This window comes from Octopus sinensis, linkage group LG5 (genome assembly GCF_006345805.1).
Source record: "Octopus sinensis linkage group LG5, ASM634580v1, whole genome shotgun sequence".
NCBI classification, from domain to species: Eukaryota; Metazoa; Mollusca; class Cephalopoda; order Octopoda; family Octopodidae; genus Octopus; species Octopus sinensis.
The window spans coordinates 121316222-121341440 of NC_043001.1; the positions used below are offsets into that span (position 1 = coordinate 121316222).

The following is a 25219-nucleotide window of genomic DNA, read 5'->3' on the forward strand; positions in this document are numbered from 1 at the left end:
TGCTTTAAATATGTTGACCATAAAACCGTGACATTCTGAAGAAATTGTGTGTGAGTGCAGGTCAGCCAATGTGTGTGTGTGTGCTTTCATTTCTGTGTCTGTGTGGGAGCGCGTATGTGTGACAGAGTCTTTCCAGTTCAATGTTTTTGCGTGCGCGTGTGTATGTGTGTGTGAGTGAGGGCGTGTGTAAATGTGTGTTTTGATTTCTAGGTGTGTGTGTGTGAGTGTGTAACTGTGTTTTCATTTCTGTGTGTGGGTGCGTACGTTTGTGTGTGAGTGTGTGTGACTATTTTCATTTCTGTGTGTGTGTTTGTGTGCGTGTGAGTGTGTGAGTGTTTGGATGTGTAACTGCGTATTTTCATTTCTATGTGTGTGTGTTTGTGCATGTGTGAGTGTGTGTGTGACTATTTTCATTCCTGTGTTTGTGTATTTGTGCGTGTGTGTGAGTGTGTGAGTGTTTGGATGTGTAGCTGTGTATTATCATTTCTATGTGTGTGTGTGTGTGTTGTGTGTGTGTGTGTGGTGTGTGTGTGTGTGTGTTTGTGCGTATGTGAGTGTGTGTCTGTGTGTGAGTATTTTTTTCAGTATTTGTGTGTCGGGGACTGTTTTTATTTATATGTGTGTGTGTGAGTGTGTGGGTATTTTCATTTCAGTGTTTGTGTGTGTGTGTGAGAATGTTTTCATTTCTGTGTGAGCGACTGTGTGTTTTTATTCGTTTGTGTGTGTGCGACAATTACAACTACAACAAACACTTTGACCATTTCTAAGATACCCACATTTGAGATCACTAACTACTAAATCAAAATAAGTTCAATTTATTACACCTTTAGTGACTTCAGATATTGCTCATATTTTTCTCATATGGCGACAATGTATTAATTTCACAAGTGGATAAAACAACTTCTCATACTGGCGTGGAGGGGGCTGAGATTATAACTGCGAGTGCCAAGCACCCAATGCCTCCCCCGTATCTACATACCTGGATCGGCCGTAATTGGTCTCATTCTGAGATCTCTCGGGAGTAGAATATTTATGACTATAGAAGTTAACTTGTTACAGGTTTCGCTTCTGGCCTAACTTTTGTAGATTTTGGGAAGTCCACAGACGTTACTGGCTTTGCAGTCAAATCTACTCAAGTAATTTGTCTCCTTTTTTGTTAAATCTTGTTGGAACTGGTGGATAAGAGTGGACAGTTTGGTCATTATCTTCGATTGACTGTAGTTGTTGATTTTCAACCGATGCTGGTGTGTTTTCCTCCCTGTATTTTAGCGGTTCGGGAAAAGAGAATAAGAATAAATACTAGGCTTACAAAGAATAAGTGCTGCGGACGTACTGCTCGACTAAAGGCGGTGCTCCAGTATTATATATATATATATATATATATATACACACATACAGATATACGTGTATATACCCACACACACATATATACTATCTAAAACAAAAAAGAAACTTGATTATGTCCGAAGGGTAGTACTAGATAATATCATTACTTTATATATTTGTGGGGCGTAATGAAATGTAAATGATCAGCTAGTCAATGTTTATTTGTTAAAGGTACCAGCAGATTACTTGCATGTGTATGTGTGTCTGTATGTGCGCGCATGCTCGTGTCCCCTTTCGCAGGCGAAAAACAAACACACTTATTACAGAAATTACATGAAACGTATTATATGATGTTAGGGAAGTAACTCTTAGGAGATATTTTCAGCTATCTCCCTAGTGAACAGGTCATAGACTTTTGTCGCTATATACTCTTTTACTCTCATTTACTCGTTTCAGTAATTTGACTATGGCCATGCTGCAGCACCACATTTAATCGAACATATCGACCCCAGGACTTATTCTTTGTAGGCATAGTAATTATTTATCGGTCTCTTTCGCTGAAACTCTAAGTCACGGGGACGTAAACAGACTAGCATCAGTTGTAAAGCGATGCTTGGGGACAAACACAGACATACAAACACACACACACACACACACACACACACACACACACACACACACACACACACACACATATATATATATATATATATATATAAACACATATACGACTGGATTATTTCAGTTTCCTTCCACCAAATCCAATCACAAGGTTTTGGTCGACCCGGAGCTATAGTAGAAGACAATTGCACATGATGCCAGGCAGTGGGAATGAACCCGAAAATATATGGTTCGTAAGCAAACTACTTACCACACAGCCATTCCTGCGCCTATATTCATATATCCGACGGACTTCTTTCAGTTTCCGTCTACCAAATCCACTCAGAAGTCTTTGGTCGGCTCGAGGCTATAGTTGAAAACACTTCACGAAGGAGCCACGCGTACCCACACCCTGACCACGGCTTTGAACCGATTCTGATGAAACTTGACACACACATAGCCCAATGTCATAATTCAAAACTAACACACCGAAAATTTTGAAAAGTTCCCCCAGTTCTGAAAAAAATCGATAGATTCGACATGGGGTCGAGAATCTAAGCTTTTCATATGCAACAGATTTTCCGTTGTAGTTTTCGCAACTTGCAATCAATTTTCACCAAACTCATGGTGAAGCTTAATGTTACCCTAAGGAACTTAATTCTGACGTTAGTTTTCTATGCAATACCTTACCATCATAAAAAAATCGATAAAATCATGCCATTTTGGGAAATCGCGTTCAAATTCAAGATGACATATTTTCAACAATATCTTTAACAAATTGGCAGGAATTTTTTATGAAATTCACAGCGAGCATCATGTCTGCTCCAAGGAGCTATATGGCCCTTTTGATTCCAATAGGATACGTTATTACTGGAAAAAATCGGTTAATTACATCATATGTGGCACACATAGCAAACCGATTTTTCTGCGATATTTTTTGAAAGTTCACATAGATTTTCCCTACACCGACGTTGGACATCAAGTTTGCATTAAATGTCAAACTAACGACCTTTTGTCAATGCAGTTAACAAGTATTGGGAGAAATCGACAAAACCATATCACTTTGAGACCGACCATGCGAACCCTACAAAACTGACTTTTGTTAAATAGTTGGCGGATTTCAGGCGATTTAGTCGATTTTTGGCGCTTTTATAATAAAGGTTACTAGAAATGGCATATGTTTTCCTTTTGCTTCAAATCCGAGCAATGTTGGGCTGTAGATGCGTTAAGTTAGGATTAGGTAGGGCTTAGCTGTGGTCCGAACCCAACTTGTGTTCGAGGGGGCAACGGCGGGCTATGCTGCTAGTATATATATATATATATATATATATATTATATATATATATATATATATATATATATGTGTGTGTGTGTGTGTGTGTGTGTGTGTGTGTGTATGTGTGTGTGTGTATGTGTGTGTTGTGTGTGTGTGTGTGTGTGTGTGGTGTGTGTGTGTGCGCTGGTCCAGATGGTTTCCCAGCCATCCTCCTCAAAGCGTGTAAGCATGCCCTGGCAAAACCCCTCAAGATTCTCTTCCAGAGCTTTCTTGCGAATGGCAAACTGCCAAGCAAGCTGAAGGAGGGAATAATATGCCCAATACATAAAGGGGGAAGTAGAGCAGATGCCCAAAACTATAGGCCTATCTCTCTGACTTCACACATCAGCAAAGTCATGGAACGGATAGTCAGAAAGAAACTAATCGCATTCCTTGAGGAAAATAACTTGCTGAGTGATACCCAGCATGGTTATCGACCAGTTAGGAGCTGCCTGACCCAGCTCTTACAACATTATGACTGGGTGTTGAGGCAGTTACTCAACAAATCAAATGTGGACGTAATCTACCTTGATTTTGCAAAAGCTTTTGACAAGGTGGATAATGGTATGATATGCCACAAACTGCGTGACCTCGGCATAGCTGGAAAACTTGGAGTGTGGTTACATGACTTCCTGAAAGATAGGAGTCAGGCAGTAGTGGTTAATGGAGCCACCTCTATGAACACACAAATAGTGAGCGGTGTTCCACAGGGCACTGTCTTGGGACCACTGCTTTTTATAGTGGCCCTCTCAGATATGCCCTCAAATGCCCGGATAACCACTCTGGCCAGCTATGCAGACGACACGAAAGTCTCGCAGAAAATACAGAACCCCAGCGATGTTGCACATCTGCAGCAGGAGTTGGACTAAATCTACAGATGGGCTGAGGATAATAATATGCAGTTTAATGCTGAAAAATTCCAGGCCCTGCGCTACCAGCATCCAAAACTGAATATTAAACTTACAGGATACACTGGTCCACAGGGAATTTCAATCCCAGAACCTAAGTCTGTGAGGGACCTGGGTATCGACATGAGTGATGATACCTCTTTCCAAGTGCACATTACCAGGATGGCGAGAAAGTGCAAACGACTGGCTGGGTGGATCCTAAGAACATTCAGAACCAGAGATAAGGAAACCATGATGGTCCTCTGGCGGACATTCGTCCTCAGCCGCCTGGATTACTGCTCACAACTATGGTCACCCACCAGTGTAAAATTAACAGCGGACCTTGAAGCAATCCAGAGAAGATATACAAAGAAGATCGTCTCTTTGCAACAGCTCAGCTACTGGGAAAGGTTGAAACAGCTAAGACTCTACTCCCTGGAGAGAAGACGGGAGAGGTATGCAGTAATATATGTCTGGAAGATCCTGGAAGGAATTGTGCCAAATTTTGGCATTGTAAGCTACACCAATACTAGAACGGGACGAGACTGCATAGTGCCAAAGATCCCAGCAATGCCATGACGCTTCAGGACCAGCTTCTGCAACAGCCTGGGTTTCAAGGGCCCACAGCTTTTTAATATTCTCCCAAAGAGTCTGAGGAACTTGCACAAAGTAGATGTAGCAGTTTTTAAATTAAAACTGGACATCTTCCTGTCGAGAGTTTCGGATGAACCTACCTCAGGGCAAGAGGTGCAAATGAGAGTAGCTATATGAAACTCCATTCTTCACCAAAAGCCACATATTAGACGAAGTTCTTCGCAATAACAGTGTAGCACAAAACGGCGGTGCATCAGCATGGCCGCAGCTCTGAGCTGATACTAGAGACAAAAAAATATATGTGTATATATATATATATGTATATATATATATATATAATATATATATATATATATATATATATATATATATATATATATATATATATATATATTATATATATATATATATATATATATATATATATATATATATCCCTTATTCATGGAGCAAGTTGTACTCGAACAAACTAGGGCGAATAACATATATATATATATATATATATATATATATATTTATATAGTCTTTTTACTCTTTTACTTGTTTCAGTCATTTGACTGTGGCCATGCTGGAGCACCACCTTTATCACCTTGGGCTAGGAAAGATACTAGAAACTTTTTGGATATAACTATGGGGGCAACAGATTCTGCTCAGGATACTGATTTAGTAGGTATTTATTTATCAAAACTTCAATTATAATGATAAATTATGATCTAGGAAAGATACTAGAAGCTTTTTAGATATACCTATGGGAGCACCAGATTCTGCTCAGGCTAATGATTTACTAGGTATTTATTTATTATCAGAACTTCAATTATAATAATAAATTATGGGCTAAGAAAGATACTAGAAACTGTTTTGATATACTTATGGGGTCACCAGATTCTGCTCAGGCTACTGATTTAGTAGGTATTAATTTATTATCAGAACTTCAATTATAATAATAAATTATGGGCTAGGAAAGATACTAGAAGCTTTTTTGATATACCTATGGGGTCACCAGATTGCTAGAAATAGCATTCAAATCTTCCTCAGATCACACTTTTCTATACTAATGGACCAATGTCAGATCTTCTAAATAGTTGCTTCACTTGCAAGATATAGCAGTCAAATCTTCCTCATATTGCACTTTTCTATTCTAATGGAACAATTTTAGACCCTCTAAATAGTAGCTTCACTTGCTAGAAATAGTAGTCAAATCTCCGTATTATCACACATTTCTATTCTAATGGAACAATGTCAGATCCTCTAAATAGTTGTTTTCACTTGCTAGAAATAACTGTAAAATCTTCATCAGATCATATTTTTCTATTCTAATGGACCAATGTCACATCCTCTAAATAGTTGCTTAACTTGGTTGAAATAACAGTCAAATCTCCCTCAGATCATACTTTTCTATTCTAATGGACAAATGTCAGATGCTCTTAATAGTGCTTGACTTGCTCGAAAGAGCAGTCATATCTTAATCAGATCACACTTTTCTATTCTTATGGACCAATGCCAGAGCCACTAAATAGTTTCTTAACTTGCTAGAAATAGCAGGCAAGTCTTCCTTAGATCACACTTTTCTACTCTAATGGAACAATGTCAGATCCGCAAAATAATTGCTTCACTTGCTAGAAATAGCAGTCAAATCTCCCTCAGATCAGACTTTTCTGTTCTAATCGACCAATGTCACGAGCTCTTAATAGTTGCTTGACTTGCTAGAGAGAGGAAACAAATCTTTTTCAGATCACTCTTTTCTATTCCAATAAACCAATGTCAGACCCTCTAAGTAGTTGCTTGACTTGCTAGAAATAGCAGTCAAAACATCCTGAGATCACAGTTTTCTATTCTAATGGAAGAATGTCAGATCATCTAAATAAAAGCTTGACTTGCTAGAAATAGCTATCAAATGTTCCTCTGATCACACTATTCTACTCTAATGGAACAATGTTAAATCCTCTAAATAGTTGCTTTACTTGCTAGAAATAGCAGTCAAATCTTAATCAGAGCACACTTTTCTATTCTCATGGACTGATGTCAGAACCTCTAAATAGTTTCTTGACTTCCTAAAAATAACAGTCAAATCTTCCTCAGCTCATGCTTTTCTATTCTAATGGACCAATGTCAGATCCTCTAAATAGTTGCTTGACTTGCTAGAAATAGTAGTCAAATCTCAGTATTATCACACTTTTCTATTCTAATGGAACAATATCAGATCCTCTAAATAGTTGCTTGACTGGCTAGAAATAGAAATTACATCCTCCTCAGATTACATTCTTCGATTCTAATAGAACAATGTCAGAACCTCTAAATAGTTTCTTGACTTGCAAAAAATAACAGACAAATCTCCATCAGATCAAACGTTTCTATACTAATGGACCAATGTCAGATCCTCAAAATAAGTTGCTTCACTTGCTAGAAATAGCAATCAAACCTTCCTCAGATCACTTTACTATCCTAATGGAACAATGTCAGATCCTCTAAATAGCTGCTTCTAAAAATAGCAGACAAATCTCCTTCAGATCACACTTTTCTATTCTAATGGACCAATATCAGATCATCTAAACAGTTGCTAGACTTGCTAGAAATAGCAGTCAAATCTCCCTCAGATGAAACCTTTCTTTTCTAATGGACCAATGTCAGATCCTCTAAATAGTTGGTTGTCTGGCAAGAAATAGCAGTCAAATCTCCCTCAGATTACAATTTTCTATACTAGTGGACCAATATCAGATCCTCTAAATAGTTGGTTGTCTGGCAAGAAATAGCAGTATAATCTCCCTCAGATCACACTTTTCTATTCAAATAGACCAATGTCAGATCCTCTAAATTAAAGCTGCAATTGCTAGAAATAGCAATCAAAGGTTCCTCACATCACTCGCTTCTATTCTAATGCACCAATATAAGATCTTCTAAATAGTTGCTTGACTTGCTATAATTGACAGGAAAATCTTCCTTATATCACACTTTTCTATTCTAATGGACCAATGTCAGATGCTCTTAATAGTTGCTTGACTTGCTAGAAAGAGGAGACAAATCTTCCTCAGATCACACTTTTCTATTCTAATAGACCAATGTCAGATCCTCTAAATAGTTGCTTGCTTTGCTAGAAATAGCAGTCAAAACTTCCTTTAGATGACATTTTTCTATTCTAATAGACCAATGTGAGATCCTCTAAATAGTTCCTTGACTTGCTAGAAATAGCAGTCAAATCTCCCTCAGATCACTCATTTCTATTCTAATGACCAATGTCACATGCTCTTAATAGTTGTTTGAATTTCTAGAAAGAGGAGACAAATCTTCCTCAGATCACACTTTTCTATTCTAAAGGCTGAAGACGCTTGACCTTTATTCTCTAGAAAAACGACGACGCCGTGGAGATCTCATTCTTGCTCACAACATCATAAGCGGAAAGTATCCTCTCGAAAGAGCTGTCCTTCACTCCTGCTCCAGAGCGTCGGCTGCGGGGTCATTCCGAAAAGCTCTATCTGCGACGATTTCATCTCAATTGAAGGATAGGGGCTTTCTCCGTCCAGGTTGCGGATCAGTGGAATAAGCTGCCAGACGAGATGGTGAAGATGCCGATGACCGCTCGGTTCAAAGTCTCCCTTGACCTCAAGTGGCCTGAACTCTTTACATGAACACCACCCTGTACATAACTCCTTGTCCCCCTACATGGCCTTGCTGTTTGCTTTTTGAGCCAAAAAATCAACTAACTAACTAACTAACTAACTAAAAGACCAATGACAGATTCTCTAAATAGTTCCATCACTTGCTAGAAAGAGCAGTCAAAATTTCCTTTCGATCAAACTTTTCTATTCTTATGGACCATTGTCATGACCTGTAAATAGTTGCTTGATTTGCAAGAAATAGCAGTCAACCTTCCTCAGATCACAATTTTCTATTCTAATGGACCAATATCAGATATTCTAAATAGTTGCTTCACTTGCAAGAAATGGCGATTAAATCTTCATCAGATTACACTTTTTTATTCTAATGGAACAATGTCAGATCGTCTAAATAAAAGCTTGATTTGCTAGAAATAGCAGTCAAGTCTTCCTTAGATCACACTTTTCTATTTCAATAGAACAATGTCAGATCCTAATAATAGATGCTTGACTTGCTAGAAATAGCAGTCAAATCTTTCTCAGATCACACTTTTCTATTCTAATGGAACAATGTCAAGATATCTAAATAGTTGCTAGACTTGATAGAAATAGCAGTCAAATCTCCTTCAGATCACAATTTTCTATTCTAATCGACAAATGTCAGATCCTCTAAATATTTGCTTTCCTTGCAAGATGTAGCAGTCAAATCTTCCTCAGACCACACTTTTCTATTCTAATGGGAGTATGTCAGATCGTCTAAATAAAAGCTTGACTTGCTAGAAATAGCTGTCAAATCTTCATCATATCACTCTTTTCTACTCTAATGGACCAATGTCAGATCCTCTAAATAGTTACTAGACTTGCTAGAAATAGTAGTCAAATCTTCATCAGATCACATTTTTCTATTCTAATTGAACAATGTCAGATCCTCTAAATAGTTGCTAGACTTGACAGAAATAGGAGTCAAACCTTCCTTATATCAGACTTTTCTATTTTAATGGAACAATATCAAATCCTCTAAATATTAGCTTCACTTGCTAGAAATAACAGTCAAATCTCCCTTAGATCACACTTTTCTGTATTAATGGATAAATTCCAGTTACTCTAAATAGTTGCTTGACTTGCTAAAAATAGCAGTGAAACCTTCCTCAGATCACACTTTTCTACTCTAATGGAAGAATGTCAGATCGTCTAAATAAAAGCTTGACTTGCTAGAAATAGCAATCAAATATTCCTCAGATCTCTCATTTCTTTTCTAATGGACCAATGTCAGATCCTCTAAATAGTTCCTTGACTTGCTAGATATATCTATAAAATCTTCCTCAGATCAAACTTTTCTATTCTAATGGACAAATGTCAGATGATCTTAATAGTTGCTTGACTTGCTAGAAAGAGGAGACAAATCTTCCTCAGATCACACTTTTCTATTTAATAGACCAATGTCAGATCCTCTAAATAGTTGCTTGTCTTGCTAGAAATAGCAGTCAAATCTTAATCAGATCACACTTTTCTATTCTCATGGACCAATGTCAGAACCTCTAAATAGTTCTTGACTTGCTAAAAAAAAACAGTCAAATCTTCCTCAGCTCACGCTTTTCTATTCTAATGGACCAATGTCAGATCCTCTAAATAGTTCTTTGACTTGATAGAAATAGTAGTCAAATCTCTGTATTATCACAATTTTCTATTCTAATGGAACAACATCAGATCCTCTAAATCCTTGCTTGACTTGCTAGAAATAGAAATCAAATCTTCCTCAGATTACACTCTTCTATCCTAATGGAACAATGTCAAGATCTCTAAATAGTTGCTTGACATGCTAGAATTAGCAGTCGAATCTCCCTCAGATCACAATTTTCTATACTAATTGACCAATGTTAGATCATCTAAATATTTACTTTCCTTGGTAGATATAGCTGTCAAATCTTCCTGAGATCACACTTCCCTACTCTAATGGAACAATATCAGATCATCTAAATAAAAGCGTGACTTGCTAGAAATAGCAGTCAAATCTCCCTCAGATCACACATTTCTATTCTAATGACCAATGTCACATGCTCTTAATAGTTGCTTGACTTTCTAGAAAGAGGAGACAAATCTTCCTTAGATCACACTTTTCTATTCTAAAAGACCAATGACAGATTCTCTAAATAGTTCCTTCACTTGCTAGAAAGATGAGTCAAAACTTCCTTTGGATCAAAATTTTCTATTCTTACGGGCCATTGTCACAACCTCTAAATAGTTGCTTGATTTGCAAAAAATAGCAGTCAACCTTCTTAAGATCACACTTTTCTATTCTAATGGACCAATATCAGATCCTCTAAATACTTGCTTGATTGCTAGAAATAGCAGTCAAATCTTTCTCAGATCACACTTTTCTATTCCAATGGAACAATGTCAAATCCTCTAAATAGTTGCTTGACTTGCTAGAAATAGCAGTCAAATCTTAATCAGATCACACTTTTCTATTCTCATAGACCAATATCAGAGCCTCTAAATAGTTTCTTAACTTGCTAAAAATAACAGTCAAATCTTCCTCAGCTCACGCTTTTCTATTCTAATGACTAATGTCAGATCCTCTAAATAGTTCCTTGACTTGCTAGAAATATTAGTCAAATCTCCGTATTATCACACTTTTCTATTCTAATAGAACAATATCAGATCCTCTAAATAGTTGCTTCACTTGCTAGAAATAGCAGTCAAGTCTTCCCTAGATCATACTTTTCTATTCTAATGGAACAATGTCAGATCGTCTAAATAAAAGCTTGACTTGCTAGAAATAGCAATCAAATTTTACTCAGATTACACGTTTCTATTCTAATGGAACAATGTCAAGACCTCAAAATAATTGCTAGACTTGATAGAAATAGCTGTCAAATCTCCCTCAGATCACAATTTTCTATTCTAATCGACAAATGTCAGATCCTCTAAATATGTGCTTTCTTTGCAAGATGTAGCAGTCAAATCTACCTCAGACAACACTTTTCTATTCTAATGGAAGAATGTCAGATCGTCTAAATAAAAGCTTCACTTGCTAGAAATAACACTCAAATCTTCCTTAGATCACACTTTTCTGTATCTCTTATTATAAAAGGCAGATTTTATCTGCCTCCCTTTGTAACTTATAGAAATCTACAATATAGGATTTCTTCAATTACAATTTACCTAGCATTTTTAAGAGTAGAATGCATCGGGTCATGCCAGGTCCAGTTTTTAAAATTTAAACTCCAATTAAGCAAAATTTACAGAAAACTCACATTCTGGTGTGTATGTCAAATGCTTTTCTTAATGTGGTTTACACCACACGCACACGCACACACACAGTGTGCAATGAATAAAATGAAAGTAAATAGCGACAGAGTGATTTGAGGAAGACTAAACTGAAAGTATTTAAACCACTACTCAAAAAATAAAAAAACACAGGAAACAGAAACAAATAAATACATAACGATTTACTCCTCACACAATTTCTTCAATTAGAGTTTACCTAAGATTTTTCAAAGTACTCCATTCAGTCATGCCATAATATATTTCTTTCAATTTCACCCCCAATTAAGACAAAATTCGAGAAAACTCAATATTTTAACATTTCACTCCGAAAGCATTGATGTACATGTGTGCGTGCGTGAGTGTGTGTGTGTGTGTGTGTGTGTGTTTGATGGGTTGTGCGACACAGAAAGTGTGGTGTGTAAGTGAAGTGCTTTTGTTAGTGTGTGTAAAGAGACAGACAGAGTGAAAGACAGAAATAACTGAACTTTTTTTATTCACTTTTTGTAGTAAGTGACTGAGAGAGAAAAGAGAGAGAGAGGTTATGTATGTATATATGTATGTATGGCTTCAGTGACACACACACACAAAAACACATACCTACGTACACCTAAAGCACGCACACACACACACACAAGCGGAGCGCGAACTTCAAAATTTTGGTAGTATTAATTTGCGAGCGTACTTCTAAGCCCGCGTAATTGAAAGTTTTCACTATGATATCATCACGTGCGAAAAAATTCGAAGGGTTTTGAACAATTGAGATACAGATGTCACGCCTGTATTGAAACCATTGCTAAGCTGCCGTAATTGCTTAATTAAGACTTTGTTTAAATTGAAAGGGGCAAATATGTGACGAGGTTGAAAAAAAATACCCCAGAAAAAAAAATGTACTGCTGGTATTTATATAATTCACTACTATTTTGCTACAATGTCATGAAAAAGAAAAAATTTAGGTATGTAAATCGAATTCGCCACCCCCTTTTCCCCGTTTGCGTTTGTGTAAAAAAAATTATTATTTAAGTTTTAAAAATTATTTACTTTGTTCAAAAAATATTAATATTAATTAATTTTCAAGAATTATTAATTTTATTCTGTAAAATAGTAATTAATTCATTTATCTGTAAATCCGCGAGGTTGTTACTCAGGCACCTAGAATGGTAACCTTCAACTAACACTATCTCCTCCGAGACCCTGCGGCGCAAGTTGACCAAAATTGAGAGTATGGTAGAAGAAGGGTTGCTCTTCCTTCCGTAGAACATAAAATTCAAATTGGACCATGTTAACACCAAAAATTATTTACATCAAAAAGATGCTTTTTTCTATGAAAATCCCTATTTTTTATGATTTTTTCACTGCTGTGTCGCCACTTTTCGGTGTATTTCGACCAGAAAAATGTTCACAAAATTTTTACTTTTCAAAATTACAATTCCAGCGGGTCGAAACAAACCCGAGCAACGCCGGGCGATACTGCTAGTTAATGGATAAATTCCAGTTACTCTAAATAGTTGCTTGACTTGCTAAAAATAGCAGTGAAACCTTCCTCAGATCACACTTTTCTACTCTAATGGAAGAATGTCAGATCGTCTAAATAAAAGCTTGACTTGCTAGAAATAGCCATCAAATGTTCCTCAGATCACTCGTTTCTTTTCTAATGGAACAATGTCAGATCCTCTAAATAGTTCCTTGACTTGCTAGAAATATCAATAAAATCTTCCTCAGATCAAACTTTTCTATTCTAATGGACAAATGTCAGATGATCTTAATAGTTGCTTGACTTGCTAGAAAGAGGAGACAAATCTTCCTCAGATCACACTTTTCTAGTTAATAGACCAATGTCAGATGCTCTAAAGGACCAATCTCAGATCTTCTAAATAGTTGCTTGACTTGGTAGAAATAACAGTCAAATCTCCCTCAAATGTCAGATGATCTTAATAGTTGCTTGACTTGCTAGAAAGAGGAGACAAATCTTCCTCAGATCACACTTTTCTATTTAATAAACCAATGTCAGATACTCTAAAGAACCAACGTCAGATCTTCTAAATAGTTGCTTGACTTGGTAGAAATAACAGTCAAATCTCCCTCAGATGACACTTTTCTCTTCTAATGGACCAATGTCAGATGCTCTTAATAGTTCTTGACTTGCTAGAAAGAGCAGACAAATCTTCCTGAGATTACACTTTTCCATTCTAATAGACCAATGTTAGATCCTCTAAATAGTTGCTTAACTTGATAGAAATAGTAGCCTATACTTCCTCAGATCACATTTTTCTATTCTAATTGACCAATGTCACATCCTCTAAATACTTGCTTGACTTGCTAGAAATAACTGTCAAATCTTAATCAGATCACACTTTTCTATTCTAATGGAACATGTCAAATCCTCTAAATAGTTTCTTGACTTGCTAGAAATAGCAGTCAAATCTTAATCAGATCACACTTTTCTATTCTCATGGACCAATGTCAGAACCTCTAAAGTTTCTTGACTTGCTAAAAATAACAGTCAAATCTTCCTCAGCTCACGCTAATTGATTTACTTGCTAGAAGTAGCAGTGAAATCTTCCTCAGCTCACACTTTACTATTCTATTGGAACAATGTCAGATCCTAATAATAGATGCTTGACTTGCTAGAAATAGCAGTCACATCTCCATCAGATCATACTTTTCTATACTAATGGACCAATGTTATTATCCTCTAAATAAGTTGCTTGACTTGCTAAAAATAACAGTCAAATCTTCCTCAGCTCACGCTTTTCTATTCTAATGGACTAATGTCAGATCCTCAAAATAGTTTCTTGACTTGCTAGAAATAGCAGTCAAATCTTCCTCAGATCACACTTTTCTATCCTAAGGGACCAATGTTAGATCCTCTAAATAGATGCTTGACGTTCTAGAAATAGCAGTCAAATCTCCTTCAGATCACACTCTTCTATTCTAATGGAACAATGTCCGATCAATTAAATCATTGCTTAACTGCTAGAAATAGCAATCAAATCTAATGGATACAAATTTGTTAACATATTCACCTACAACTGTTTCATTTCACAAGCAAAATTAAAATTACAAAACATTTATATAAATATATAGGCGCAGGAGTGGCTGTGTGGTAAGTAGCTTGCTAACCAACCACATGGTTCCGGGTTCAGTCCCACTGCGTGTCATCTTGGGCAAGTGTCTTCTGCTATAGCCCTGGGCCGACCAATGCCTTGTGAGTGGATTTGGTAGACGGAAACTGAAAGAAGCCTGTCGTATATATGTATATATATGTATGTGTGTCTGTGTTTGTCCCCCTAGCATTGCTTGACAACCGATGCTGGTGTGTTTACGTCCCCGTAACTTTGCGGTTCGGCAAAAGAGACCGATAGAATAAGTACTGGGCTTACAAAGAATAAGTCCCGGGGTCGAGTTGCTCGACTAAAGGCGGTGCTCCAGCATGGCCGCCGTCAAATGACTGAAACAAGTAAAAGAGTATATATACGATATATACTTGTATCGCACGTCCCCGATTCGCGCGTGCGCAAACCGGGGACGATACAAGTATACAAGTATATATCGTATATATACAAGTATATATCGTATACAAGTATATATCGATACAAGTATATATCGTATATATCGTGCATGCGCCAGTCAGCTCGTTGGATCGGCTGCCTCCGTCTGGTTAACGCGCACGCGCGTTTGCGCGTGTGCGCAAACCGAGACCACTCTACGATACTAGTACCCCTTTTTATATTCTAAATAATTTGCAATTTCAGAAAATATATTAACTTTGCGTTTTTTTAATTTGATAAATTCTACGGAAACAAACGAAGGTGCCCGAGTGACGTCACACTTGTTTTACTTTCCTCCTGACGGCTAATCTTCCTGGAATCTTTTCTGTTCCATTTGGAACTTTGATTTCTCTTCAATCTGGAAATATTTGTCTTGTTTTTTCACTGAAAATTGTTTATAAGTTTGTGCTTTTATGAATACATATTACTTAAAATGAATTTCGACGAGTAACGATTGTAAACAAGCAGTTTTCTGTATATGAGAGAAGTGAATATGGACTGCCGTGAAAATATCCAAAAGTTGGTTTTTGTTTTTATTGATAAATCACTGAAATTGAAAGAATTGTGAAAGAAGTCAACAGAAGAATTTCCAGTCATAAATTCTCGAAGTTGCTGTTTATCCTCCACCGAAAAAGTAAGAATTTATTAATATTATTGTCAAACCATTTATCTTCTTAAGTTTTGTGTCAATTATGATGTATAGGGATAAATATATTGATTCTTAAACAAGAGACCTTTTTCTACCACTCATCTACACACACACCTTTAAAAATAAGTCTATTACTTCAAATGTTAATGGTTTCTGTTAAGACTGAGCAATTTTTAAACGAGTTCTTGACTAGAATTTGGTTTGTCAACTTTTAAAATAACTTTCAGTTCTTTAGACATTCACATGATTAACAAGGCTAACGTGGGGTGGCTAGAAATAGCAGTCAAATTACTCTCAGATCCATACAAGATCATGCAATTGTTCAGTCTAGGAGCCCAATAACAAATCAACTTAGTTGTTTATGAAAGAAGTCGATATTTAGAGAGTGAAAACGTGTTTTTCTTTTTTTTTGCTGGAGCACCGACTTTGGTCGAGCAAATCGACCCCAGGACTTATTCTTTGTAAGCCTAGTACTTATTCTATCGGTCTCTATTGCCGTAAACACAACGCACACTCACACACACACACACACGTATATATATATATATATATATATATATATATATATATATATATAAACGACGGGCTTCTTCAGTTTCCGTCTACCAAATCCACTCACAAGACTATAGTAGAAGATACTTGCCCAAGGTACCATGCAGTGGGATAGAACCCGGAACCATGTGGTTCGTAAGCAAGCTACTTACCACACAGCCACTCATATATATACACATACACACGACTGGTTTTATTAATTTTCCAGGAGGGTGGACTGCTAAAAAATGCAGTGGAATCTGGATATGCTAGAAACAGCAGTCAAATCTCTTATATGGAAATCTTCATGTGTATGTGTGAGTGTGCGTGTGTGCTAGTCACCCACCCCCACATTCGCTTGACAACCGATGTCGGTGTGTTTATGTCGACGAAGCTGAGCGCCTTGGCAAAAAGTGACCGATGGAATAAGTACTAGGCTTACAAGGAATAAGTCCTGGGATCGATTTGTTTCGACTAAAGGCGGTGCTCCAGCATAGCCGCAGTCAACATGTGGGAAAAAAGTCAAAACTGAAGAAGTTGGGTGGGGAAAGGCGGGGACAAAGTTTCACAATGCCGATTTTTGGCAATTTTCCGAAAACGGGGATTTTTGGCAGACAAAAAAGGAATTACAAATTAATTTATCACCAAGGAAATACGGAACTATGGCGGCTGAAAATTGGTGTCTGACTTTTCGCAAAGCATTGTGGGATTGTCGTCTGAATGATTTCAATGGCGCGAGATTCAGTTTTTTATTGAAATTTTTATTGAATATTGGTCCTGCAGAGTGAAAGAAGTAAGTAAGAAATTATTATTAGACTGGAGAATGATACTCCACATCCCCATTAAGGACTTTTTCGTTTTCAATGTACTCGAGTGTTGTTGTTTATGTTATTGTTGTGAAGTGTGGTTGCATGTTCGAAATGTAATTAGATAAGTTGTCAACAGACATTCTAACTGATTTGTCAGTCGAGAAGCATACAATCTCTCTATTTTTTAATTTGTTAAGGCCTTTCTTAATTTTGGTGTCAAGATCACGGGTCTTATTTTTTGTTCGTTTTTGTTTATGCCTTTGGGTGTAATTAGAGAAAGCTGACAGGAGTTTGGATTTAGTAAGGGTAAACTTTGCTGTACTGGAACGAAAACAATTGCAGCATGGAAGGTGTTTATAAGCCATTTAAGAAACACACAAAAGCCGTTAGATTCACTTTAATATTTAAATTCAATTTGTCAAAATATTTTCGTTGTTTTGAGACTGCGACTTCACTGACAAAATTCCGTGCTGCATCTGAGAAAGTAACAGTTAGTTCATGATATATATGTACGTACGTATGTATGTATGTGTTTATGTATGTATATGTGTACATGTATGTGCGCATGCCTATAAGCATGTATGTATGTACTTACGTATGTGAGTATTTAGGAGAAATAGACGTGTCTGTGTGTGTACATGTGTATGTACTTGCGAACGTATGTTTATGTAATATGTGTCAGTTCAATTTGTATACTTGACTGTTACCTAGCCACTCGCTATGCAAGTACATCTCTTTCTCTCTCTCTCTCTCTCTCTCTATATATATATATATATATATATATATATATATATAGAGAGAGAGAGAGAGAGAGAGAGAGAGAGAGAGAGAAGCAGATTGTAACATAGATAAATATATAGACAGAAATAGATAGTCAAAAGAAGAATAGACATACCAACTACCAAACACCTAGAAAGATAGACTGCTTGATAGCTCGATAGATATATAGATAAATAGATAGATGCTTATGTTTTTTTATTGCTACTCATCACTCATTTTGTCCATTTTATGTTTCTCACCTGTACTGCTCTTTGTAAAGAATTAGCAAACTGAGCTGTTTTGCAATAAAGGCTTGAATGGATTGAGAGCTATATGATAAACTGGTGAAGGAAGCATGGATTTAAACTCTGCCTTATTAATTGCTCATTGGTGAAATAGCATAAAAGATATTGTTTATGGTTAAGATTTCTTAATTAATATCAGTTTCTATATTAGTGTATGCATCTTTAGTGAAATGATGATGAACTCTCTTACAATATGACTATGTGAATTGCTGAAATTATGGTATATTGTAAATTTCATGAATATTTGAATGACAGGAAAGCTATCCTGTTTCCTAACATGCAGATTTATTTTTCCCAAGTCATTTGATTAATTGGTCATGTTTGTAAAACAGGGGAATGCCTCAAATTTTAGAGGAAGTGGTTAATTGATTAAATTGATCTTATTACTTGACTTGCACTTTTTTTATCAACCATTAAAGGAAGAGAAACAAAGTTAGCCTCAACAGGATTTGAAACTAGAATATAAAGAGCTGGTAGAAATATTGGAAGGTATTTTGGCAACACTCTAACAATTGTGCCTTTCCACTATCTTAAGTTTAATAGAATAAAATCTGTGAATGAATTTTGATGAATTTCTTGTGTAGTTTTAATGAAAGTTGGTCTCACATTGCTTGCATTTATATCTTTCCTGAGACATGTAAAAGTTTCCATTTGTATAATACTTGGCTGCTTGTCACTTCAAATAAAGAGTAGTGAACTGATATTAAAGCCAAAATTTTCCTTTCGCTACTATTAGGATGTTTTTCATTTTTACTTTCAGGGTTAAAAAATGAATGATTACACTTATTGGTTTACATGCGAACTTTTGTTTATTTTATATCCTTCTATATGTTGGATATGCAAATTTCACGAAGCGGGGATAGACACAACTGTCTTCACACAACCTACTTCAGATTACTCCACTAAACACAATACTCTAATAAATAGAAACTCTGAACAATGTCAGCAACTTCCATGAACTCCCAATGACTCTCTTTGTCTCAACCAATATGCTAATTTTTTTATAAGAGTTTTGCTAGTCCATTCTTCCAATCCCATAGGGGTGCCAATGACTCTCACCACAACAGTTTATACATGTATATTTTACCAAAACAAGTATCCCCATGCAAAGCTTCACCTGTATGTAAGTACATAACTTTTTTGTTAATTTAAGTTTTCTGTTAGTTAACCACAGCTGTTTGTACATTGAACACCTGTTTCTCTGTGTATATTGAACAATTTCCATAAGATATATATGTTTGCAAATGTAAAATATGTTTGTTTCCCAATGCCATGGTTTAGGGTCTAGTTCTACTGTGTGGCATTTTGGGCAAGAGTCTTCGACTATAGGTAGGGATCAACAAATGCATTTTTAGTGAAAGTCGTTGATGGGAACTATATGAAGCTTATTGCATGTGTGTGTATACACCATATCAATTATGTGATGCATGTTATAGGTAACTGTTGACAAAAAGTGCAAAATACTCATTGAAAAATCAAAATAATTTAGAGTAATGTCAAGAAGGGATGTAGAATGGATAGTGAAAGGTCTGGCTTGGAAGGTGTCCCACAGTATTGCAGCCTGGGCCTATGTGTCATCTTGCTACTGCAAGAGAGTACAGACCATTGAATGTTTGTGAAATATTGGCATCTAAGATTATGAACTCTTTGGATTTACTGATTACCTTGATGTCAGTGAGATTGCCATTGTCAAACAAGAGATTTGTTACCTTAGTAAGTGTCTACCCTCCAACCATGTGTTCCTCTGAAGAGAAAAAAAAAGACTAATATTTTATCTTTAATGAAAAAAGCTTCTGTGCAGTATTCTTTCTGCTTATAAAATCTTCATATTTGGTGATTTCAATGAAAGCATTTGCAGAGATAAAAAAATTTGGGATATAATTGGGAAACATGAAGCCAGAAAATGCAATAGTAATGGCTTGTTTAGTACTGCAAATGTGTTCGATTTTTGCATATACTGGGTAACTGTCAATCTCCTAGTGTGGAGCATGCTGTATTTGAGCACCAAATATGTGGGAGTATTTATGTGATCAAGATGAAAGGCAATTAGGTCTCTCATTAATTTCTGTTTGGTGAGTTGGCCCTGAGGAAAAATCTAGGCAACAAATTGAAATTAAGGCATGAATGCATTAGAGACACTTAGAGGATCTAGATCAAATTAGAGAAGGTGAAAACATCACAAAGTTTTTGATGGAAAAAATTGTTTCATGTTGGAATGAGTGAATTTGAATGAATGTCAATAAAATCTTAGTGTGCATGAAAAGCTTGAGAGAGATTTTTGAAAAGGTCTTAATATTAATGTTTCCATTGTGTTTTGCTTCAAAAACTACATAGACATGACAGAATTAAATAGACATCCTTATAATTGTTAAAATTTATTTAAATTATTTATTAATTATTATAATGTGAATATCTAATATTTAGTAGACAGGCTCCTTGCATTTTTGAATGCAAGGACCCTAGCAGGCATGCTACTGATCTGATGAATATTCTCTTCATGATTTTCTTGCCAAGTTTCTTGCAGTAATATCAAAAGATCTGGCTTTAAGGATGCTTTCTTTTTCTTTTTAGGAAGTATCCCATCCATCATGCCTCAGAGGTGTTCAGTAGGGTTCATATCTGGTGATTGGCTTAGCTATGGAAGCTTTTTAATGCCATTCTCTTCCAACCAATCCTGGGTCTTTTAGTTGTGCAAGAAAGCCCTATCTTCCATAAATCATCATCATCATCATCATTTAGCGTCCGCTTTCCATGCTAGCATGGGTTGGACGGGTCAACTGGGGTCTGTGAAGCTGGAAGGCTTCGTCAGGCCCAGTCAGATCTGGCAGTGTTTCTACGGCTGGATGCCTTCCTAACGCCAACCACTCTGCGAGTGTAGTGGGTGTTTTTTACGTGCCACCTGCACAGGTACCAGACAGAGCTGGCGAACGGCCATGAACGGATGGTGCTTTTACGTGTCACCGGCACGGGGCCAGGCGATGCTGGCAACGGACACGAACGGATGGTGCTTTTACGTGCCACCGACACGGGGCCAGACAGAGCTGGCAAACGGCCACGAACGGACGGTGCTTTTACGTGTCACCGGCACGGGGGCCAGCCGAGGCTGACAACGAACACGAACGGATGGTGCTTTTACGTGCCACCAACATGGGGCCAGACAGAGCTGGCAAACGGCCACGAACGGACGGTGCTTTTACGTGTCACCGGCACGGGGGTCAGCCGAGGCTGGCAACGGACGCGAACGGATGGTGCTTTTACGTGCCACCGACACGGTTGCCAGACAGAGCTGGCGAACGGCCACGAACGGACGGTGCTTTTACGTGTCACCGGCACGGGGGCCAGCTGAGGCTGGCAACGGACACGAACGGATGGTGCTTTTACGTGCCACCGACACGGGGGCCAGGCAGAGCTGGCAAACGGCCACGAGCGAATGGTGCTTTTACGTATCACCGGCACAGGTGCCAGACGAGGCTGACAGCGGACACGAACGGATGGGTCACTTAACCCCTGCTTTCTGATATATGATTTGATTTTGATTGTTCTCACTGGTCTTGCCGGGTCTTCTGACGCACAGCATACTTCCATAGGTCTCGGTCTCTGGTCATTTCCTTGGTGAGACCTAGAGTTCGAAGGTGGTGCTTCACCACCTCGACCCAGGTTTTCCTGGGTCTACCTCTTCCACAGGTCCCCTCAACTGCCAGGGTGTGGCACTTTTTCACACACCTATCTTCATCCATTCTCGCCACATGACCATACCAGTGCAATCGTCTCTCTTGCACACAACATCTGATGCCTCTTAGGTCCAACTTTTCTCTCAAGGTACTTACACTCTGTCGACTATGAACACTGACATTACACATCCAACGGAGCATACTAGCTTCATTTCTCGCGAGCTTACGCATGTCCTCAGCAGTCACGGCCCATGTTTCACTGCCATGTAGCATGGCTGTTCGTACACATGCATCATACAGTCTGCCTTTTACTCTGAGCGAGAGGCCTTTAGTCACCAACAGAGGTAAGAGCTCCCTAAACTTTGCCCAGGCTATTCTTACTCTAGCCGTTACACTTTCAGCACACCCACCCCCACTACTGACTTGGTCACCAAGATAACGGAAGCTATCAACTACTTCTAGTTTTTCCCCCTGGAAAGTGACGGAAGTTGTTTTCTGCAGATTTTCAGAGGTTAATGCTCCCGAGCATCTACCACATACAAAAACCATCTTCCTAGTTAGCCTTCCTATGACATTGCTGCACCTCTTATGTGTCCATAGCTTACACTTGGTGCATCTTATAGAGTTTCTACCTACACCTTTTCTACAGATCGAGCAGGGCCATCTACCTGAAGGCGTTTGTGATTTGTCTACCTTCCTACTTATTATGACTTTGGTTTTAGCTAGGTTGACTCTAAGGCCCTTCGATTCTAAACCATGCTTCCACACCTGAAACTTCTTCTCCAGTTCTGATAATGATTCAGCAATTAGAGCAAGGTCATCAGCATAGAGGAGCTCCCAGGGGCATCCTGTCTTGAATTCCTCCGTTATTGCCTGGAGGACTATGATAAATAGGAGGGGGCTGAGGACTGAGCCTTGGTGGACCCCAACCTCTACCCGGAATTCTTCACTGTACTCATTGCCAACCCTCACCTTACTAGCAGCGTCCTGTACATGGCTTGCACAGCTCTCACTAACCATTCATCTATTCCTAGTTTCCTCATTGACCACCATATGAGGGATCGGGGGACCCTGTCGAAGGCTTTCTCCATGTCAACAAAAGCCAGGTACAGGGGCTTATCTTTGGCTAGGTATTTCTCCTGCAGCTGCCTTACCAGGAATATAGCATCAGTGGTACTTTTCCCTGGCACGAACCCAAACTGCATCTCATCTAAACTAACTCTCTCTCTAATTAGTTGGCTTATGACCCTCTCTGTAACCTTCATCACCTGATCCAACAGCTTGATACCCCTGTAATTATTTGTATCTAGGGCATCACCTTTACCTTTGTAGCAGTTGACTATTATGCTGCTACACCAGTCATAGGGTATGACTCCTTCATGTATCACCTGATTAACTATACAGGTGACTAGGCTATAGCCGACACTACCAGATATTTTGAGCATCTCTGCAGTGATACCTGATGGGCCTGGGGCTTTCCCTGTCTTCGTGCTTCTAATTGCTTTAGCTACCAAGGAACTATCAACCCTGATAGCTGGTCCCTCTGTTGGTTCAATGTTCGGCAGACTCTCTTTATCCCATTCATTTTCTTTATTCAGCAACCTTTCATAGTGGCATCGCCAAGCCTCTCTCTTTGCATCCTCGTTTAGCGCAAGTGAACCATCTTCCATGCGAACACACTTCTCTCCCACCACATCACAATTCTCTCTCACACACAACGCGAAACACCTCCAGTCTTTGGTCCTCACGGCGCAGAACATTGGCAAATTTTTTCTTATCTGCTTCCCCTCTGGCTAGATAGACCTGTCTCCTAGCTTCCCTTTTAGCAGTCTGATACAATTCCCTGCTACCACTATTCTTCCAGTGCTTCCAAGTCTGTCTCTTTTCTCTAATAGCCCTGTCTACGACACTGTTCCACCACCACATTACCTTGGGACGAGAGGGGACCTTGCACCAGCCACAGATCTGGTCAGTGGCTCTCAGCAGGTTGTCCCTTAGAAACGTCCAGTTGCCCTCTACCCCATGTGATACTCTATCCCCTTCTACTTCATCAAAGGCTTCAAGTAACATGTCTCTAAATCTCTGTCCATTCACAGGATCCTTAAGCTTCCAGATCCTTCTTCTCCATGTTGGTCGTCTTCTGGTTGTCCTCCTACTCCTGATCCTAAAGTCACTAACTACCAGTCTATGTTGTGGGGTGCATTCTTCGCCTGGGAAGGTTTTGGCATTTATAAGTAGCCATCTCTCCCTTTGCCTGGCAAGGATGTAGTCAATTTGGCTGGTATGTTGGCCCGATCGGTAGGTGAGTAGGTGGCTGGTAGGTTTCCTGAAGTTAGTGTTGCAAATCATAAGATTATTTGCATCGCAGAACTCCAGCAGCCTGGTTCCCTCCTCGTTGCAGGAACCAGAGCCATAGCCTCCATGTACGCCATGGAAGCCCCCAGCATGTCGTCCAACGTGACCATTGAAGTCACCAGCCACAAAGAGAAGGTCTCTGTCGTTCGTCAACGAGGTAGTCTGCAGTAGAGTGTCATAGAATCGGTCTTTCTGTCCATCAGGTAGCCCCAACTGAGGAGCATAGGCTGATATAATGGTCGCTAATCTAATCTTAAGTATTCTGTCGCATACTCTGATTACCTCAATTACTTTATCTACCCATTTCTCAGCGATAAGTATACCCACGCCTCCAACCCCATCAGTGTTCCCTGCCCAGAAAATCTTGTACCTGTGTTCCTTGCCTGTGAGGAACCTAGAAGAACCTCCTCTCCACCTTACTTCTTGCATGCAACATATATCCACATGCAACATATAGTGTTATTTAATCATTTTACCCCTGAGGGTTATAGGAAGAAGATTTTTCTATAATATGGACACATTTATCTGAGTTTATGTATCCCTCACATTCCACCATTTCTGATTGACTATTGCTCCAAACTGCTCTCCAGACCATCACATGTTTCATTGTTGGCTGCAATATATTCACGTGAAAATATTGGTGACTGATTCTCCAGACCCACATTCGACCAGTGTCAGAAAATACAGCAAATCTGGATTCATCAGAGAATTTGACAGTGTCCCAAAGTGCTAGTGACCTCTCTACCATCTCACTTGTCCAATCTTTTCTCCATTTGATGTTGGCTGGTCGAAGCAGTGTCTTCTTTCTTGCTGCTCTGCCATAATAGCCAATTTTGCGGAGATAATTGACAGCTATTCTGGGACTGACATCAACTTATTCTGCTGTATTGGAGGCCTTGCAATGAGGATTATCTTACACACTTCTCTTAAGAAAGCAAAGTGTTCTGTCAGAGGGCCTTAGTCTACCTGGGTAAGGTGATATGGACTACTTTCACGTTTAGTGAATTGAA

General features: G+C 38.4%; 1 protein-coding gene across 1 annotated transcript in view; it reads right to left on the reverse strand.

Annotated features, from left to right (window-relative positions):
* Positions 1 to 8866: 8866 nt before the first annotated feature.
* Positions 8867 to 25219, reverse strand: part of LOC115211804 (leucine-rich repeat and immunoglobulin-like domain-containing nogo receptor-interacting protein 1) — a 69260-nt gene continuing 52907 nt past the window's right edge. Inside the window, exon 8 of the mRNA XM_036503032.1 lies at positions 8867 to 8894. Coding sequence (XP_036358925.1) covers positions 8867 to 8894 — 28 coding nt within the window. The remainder of the gene's footprint in view (positions 8895 to 25219) is intronic.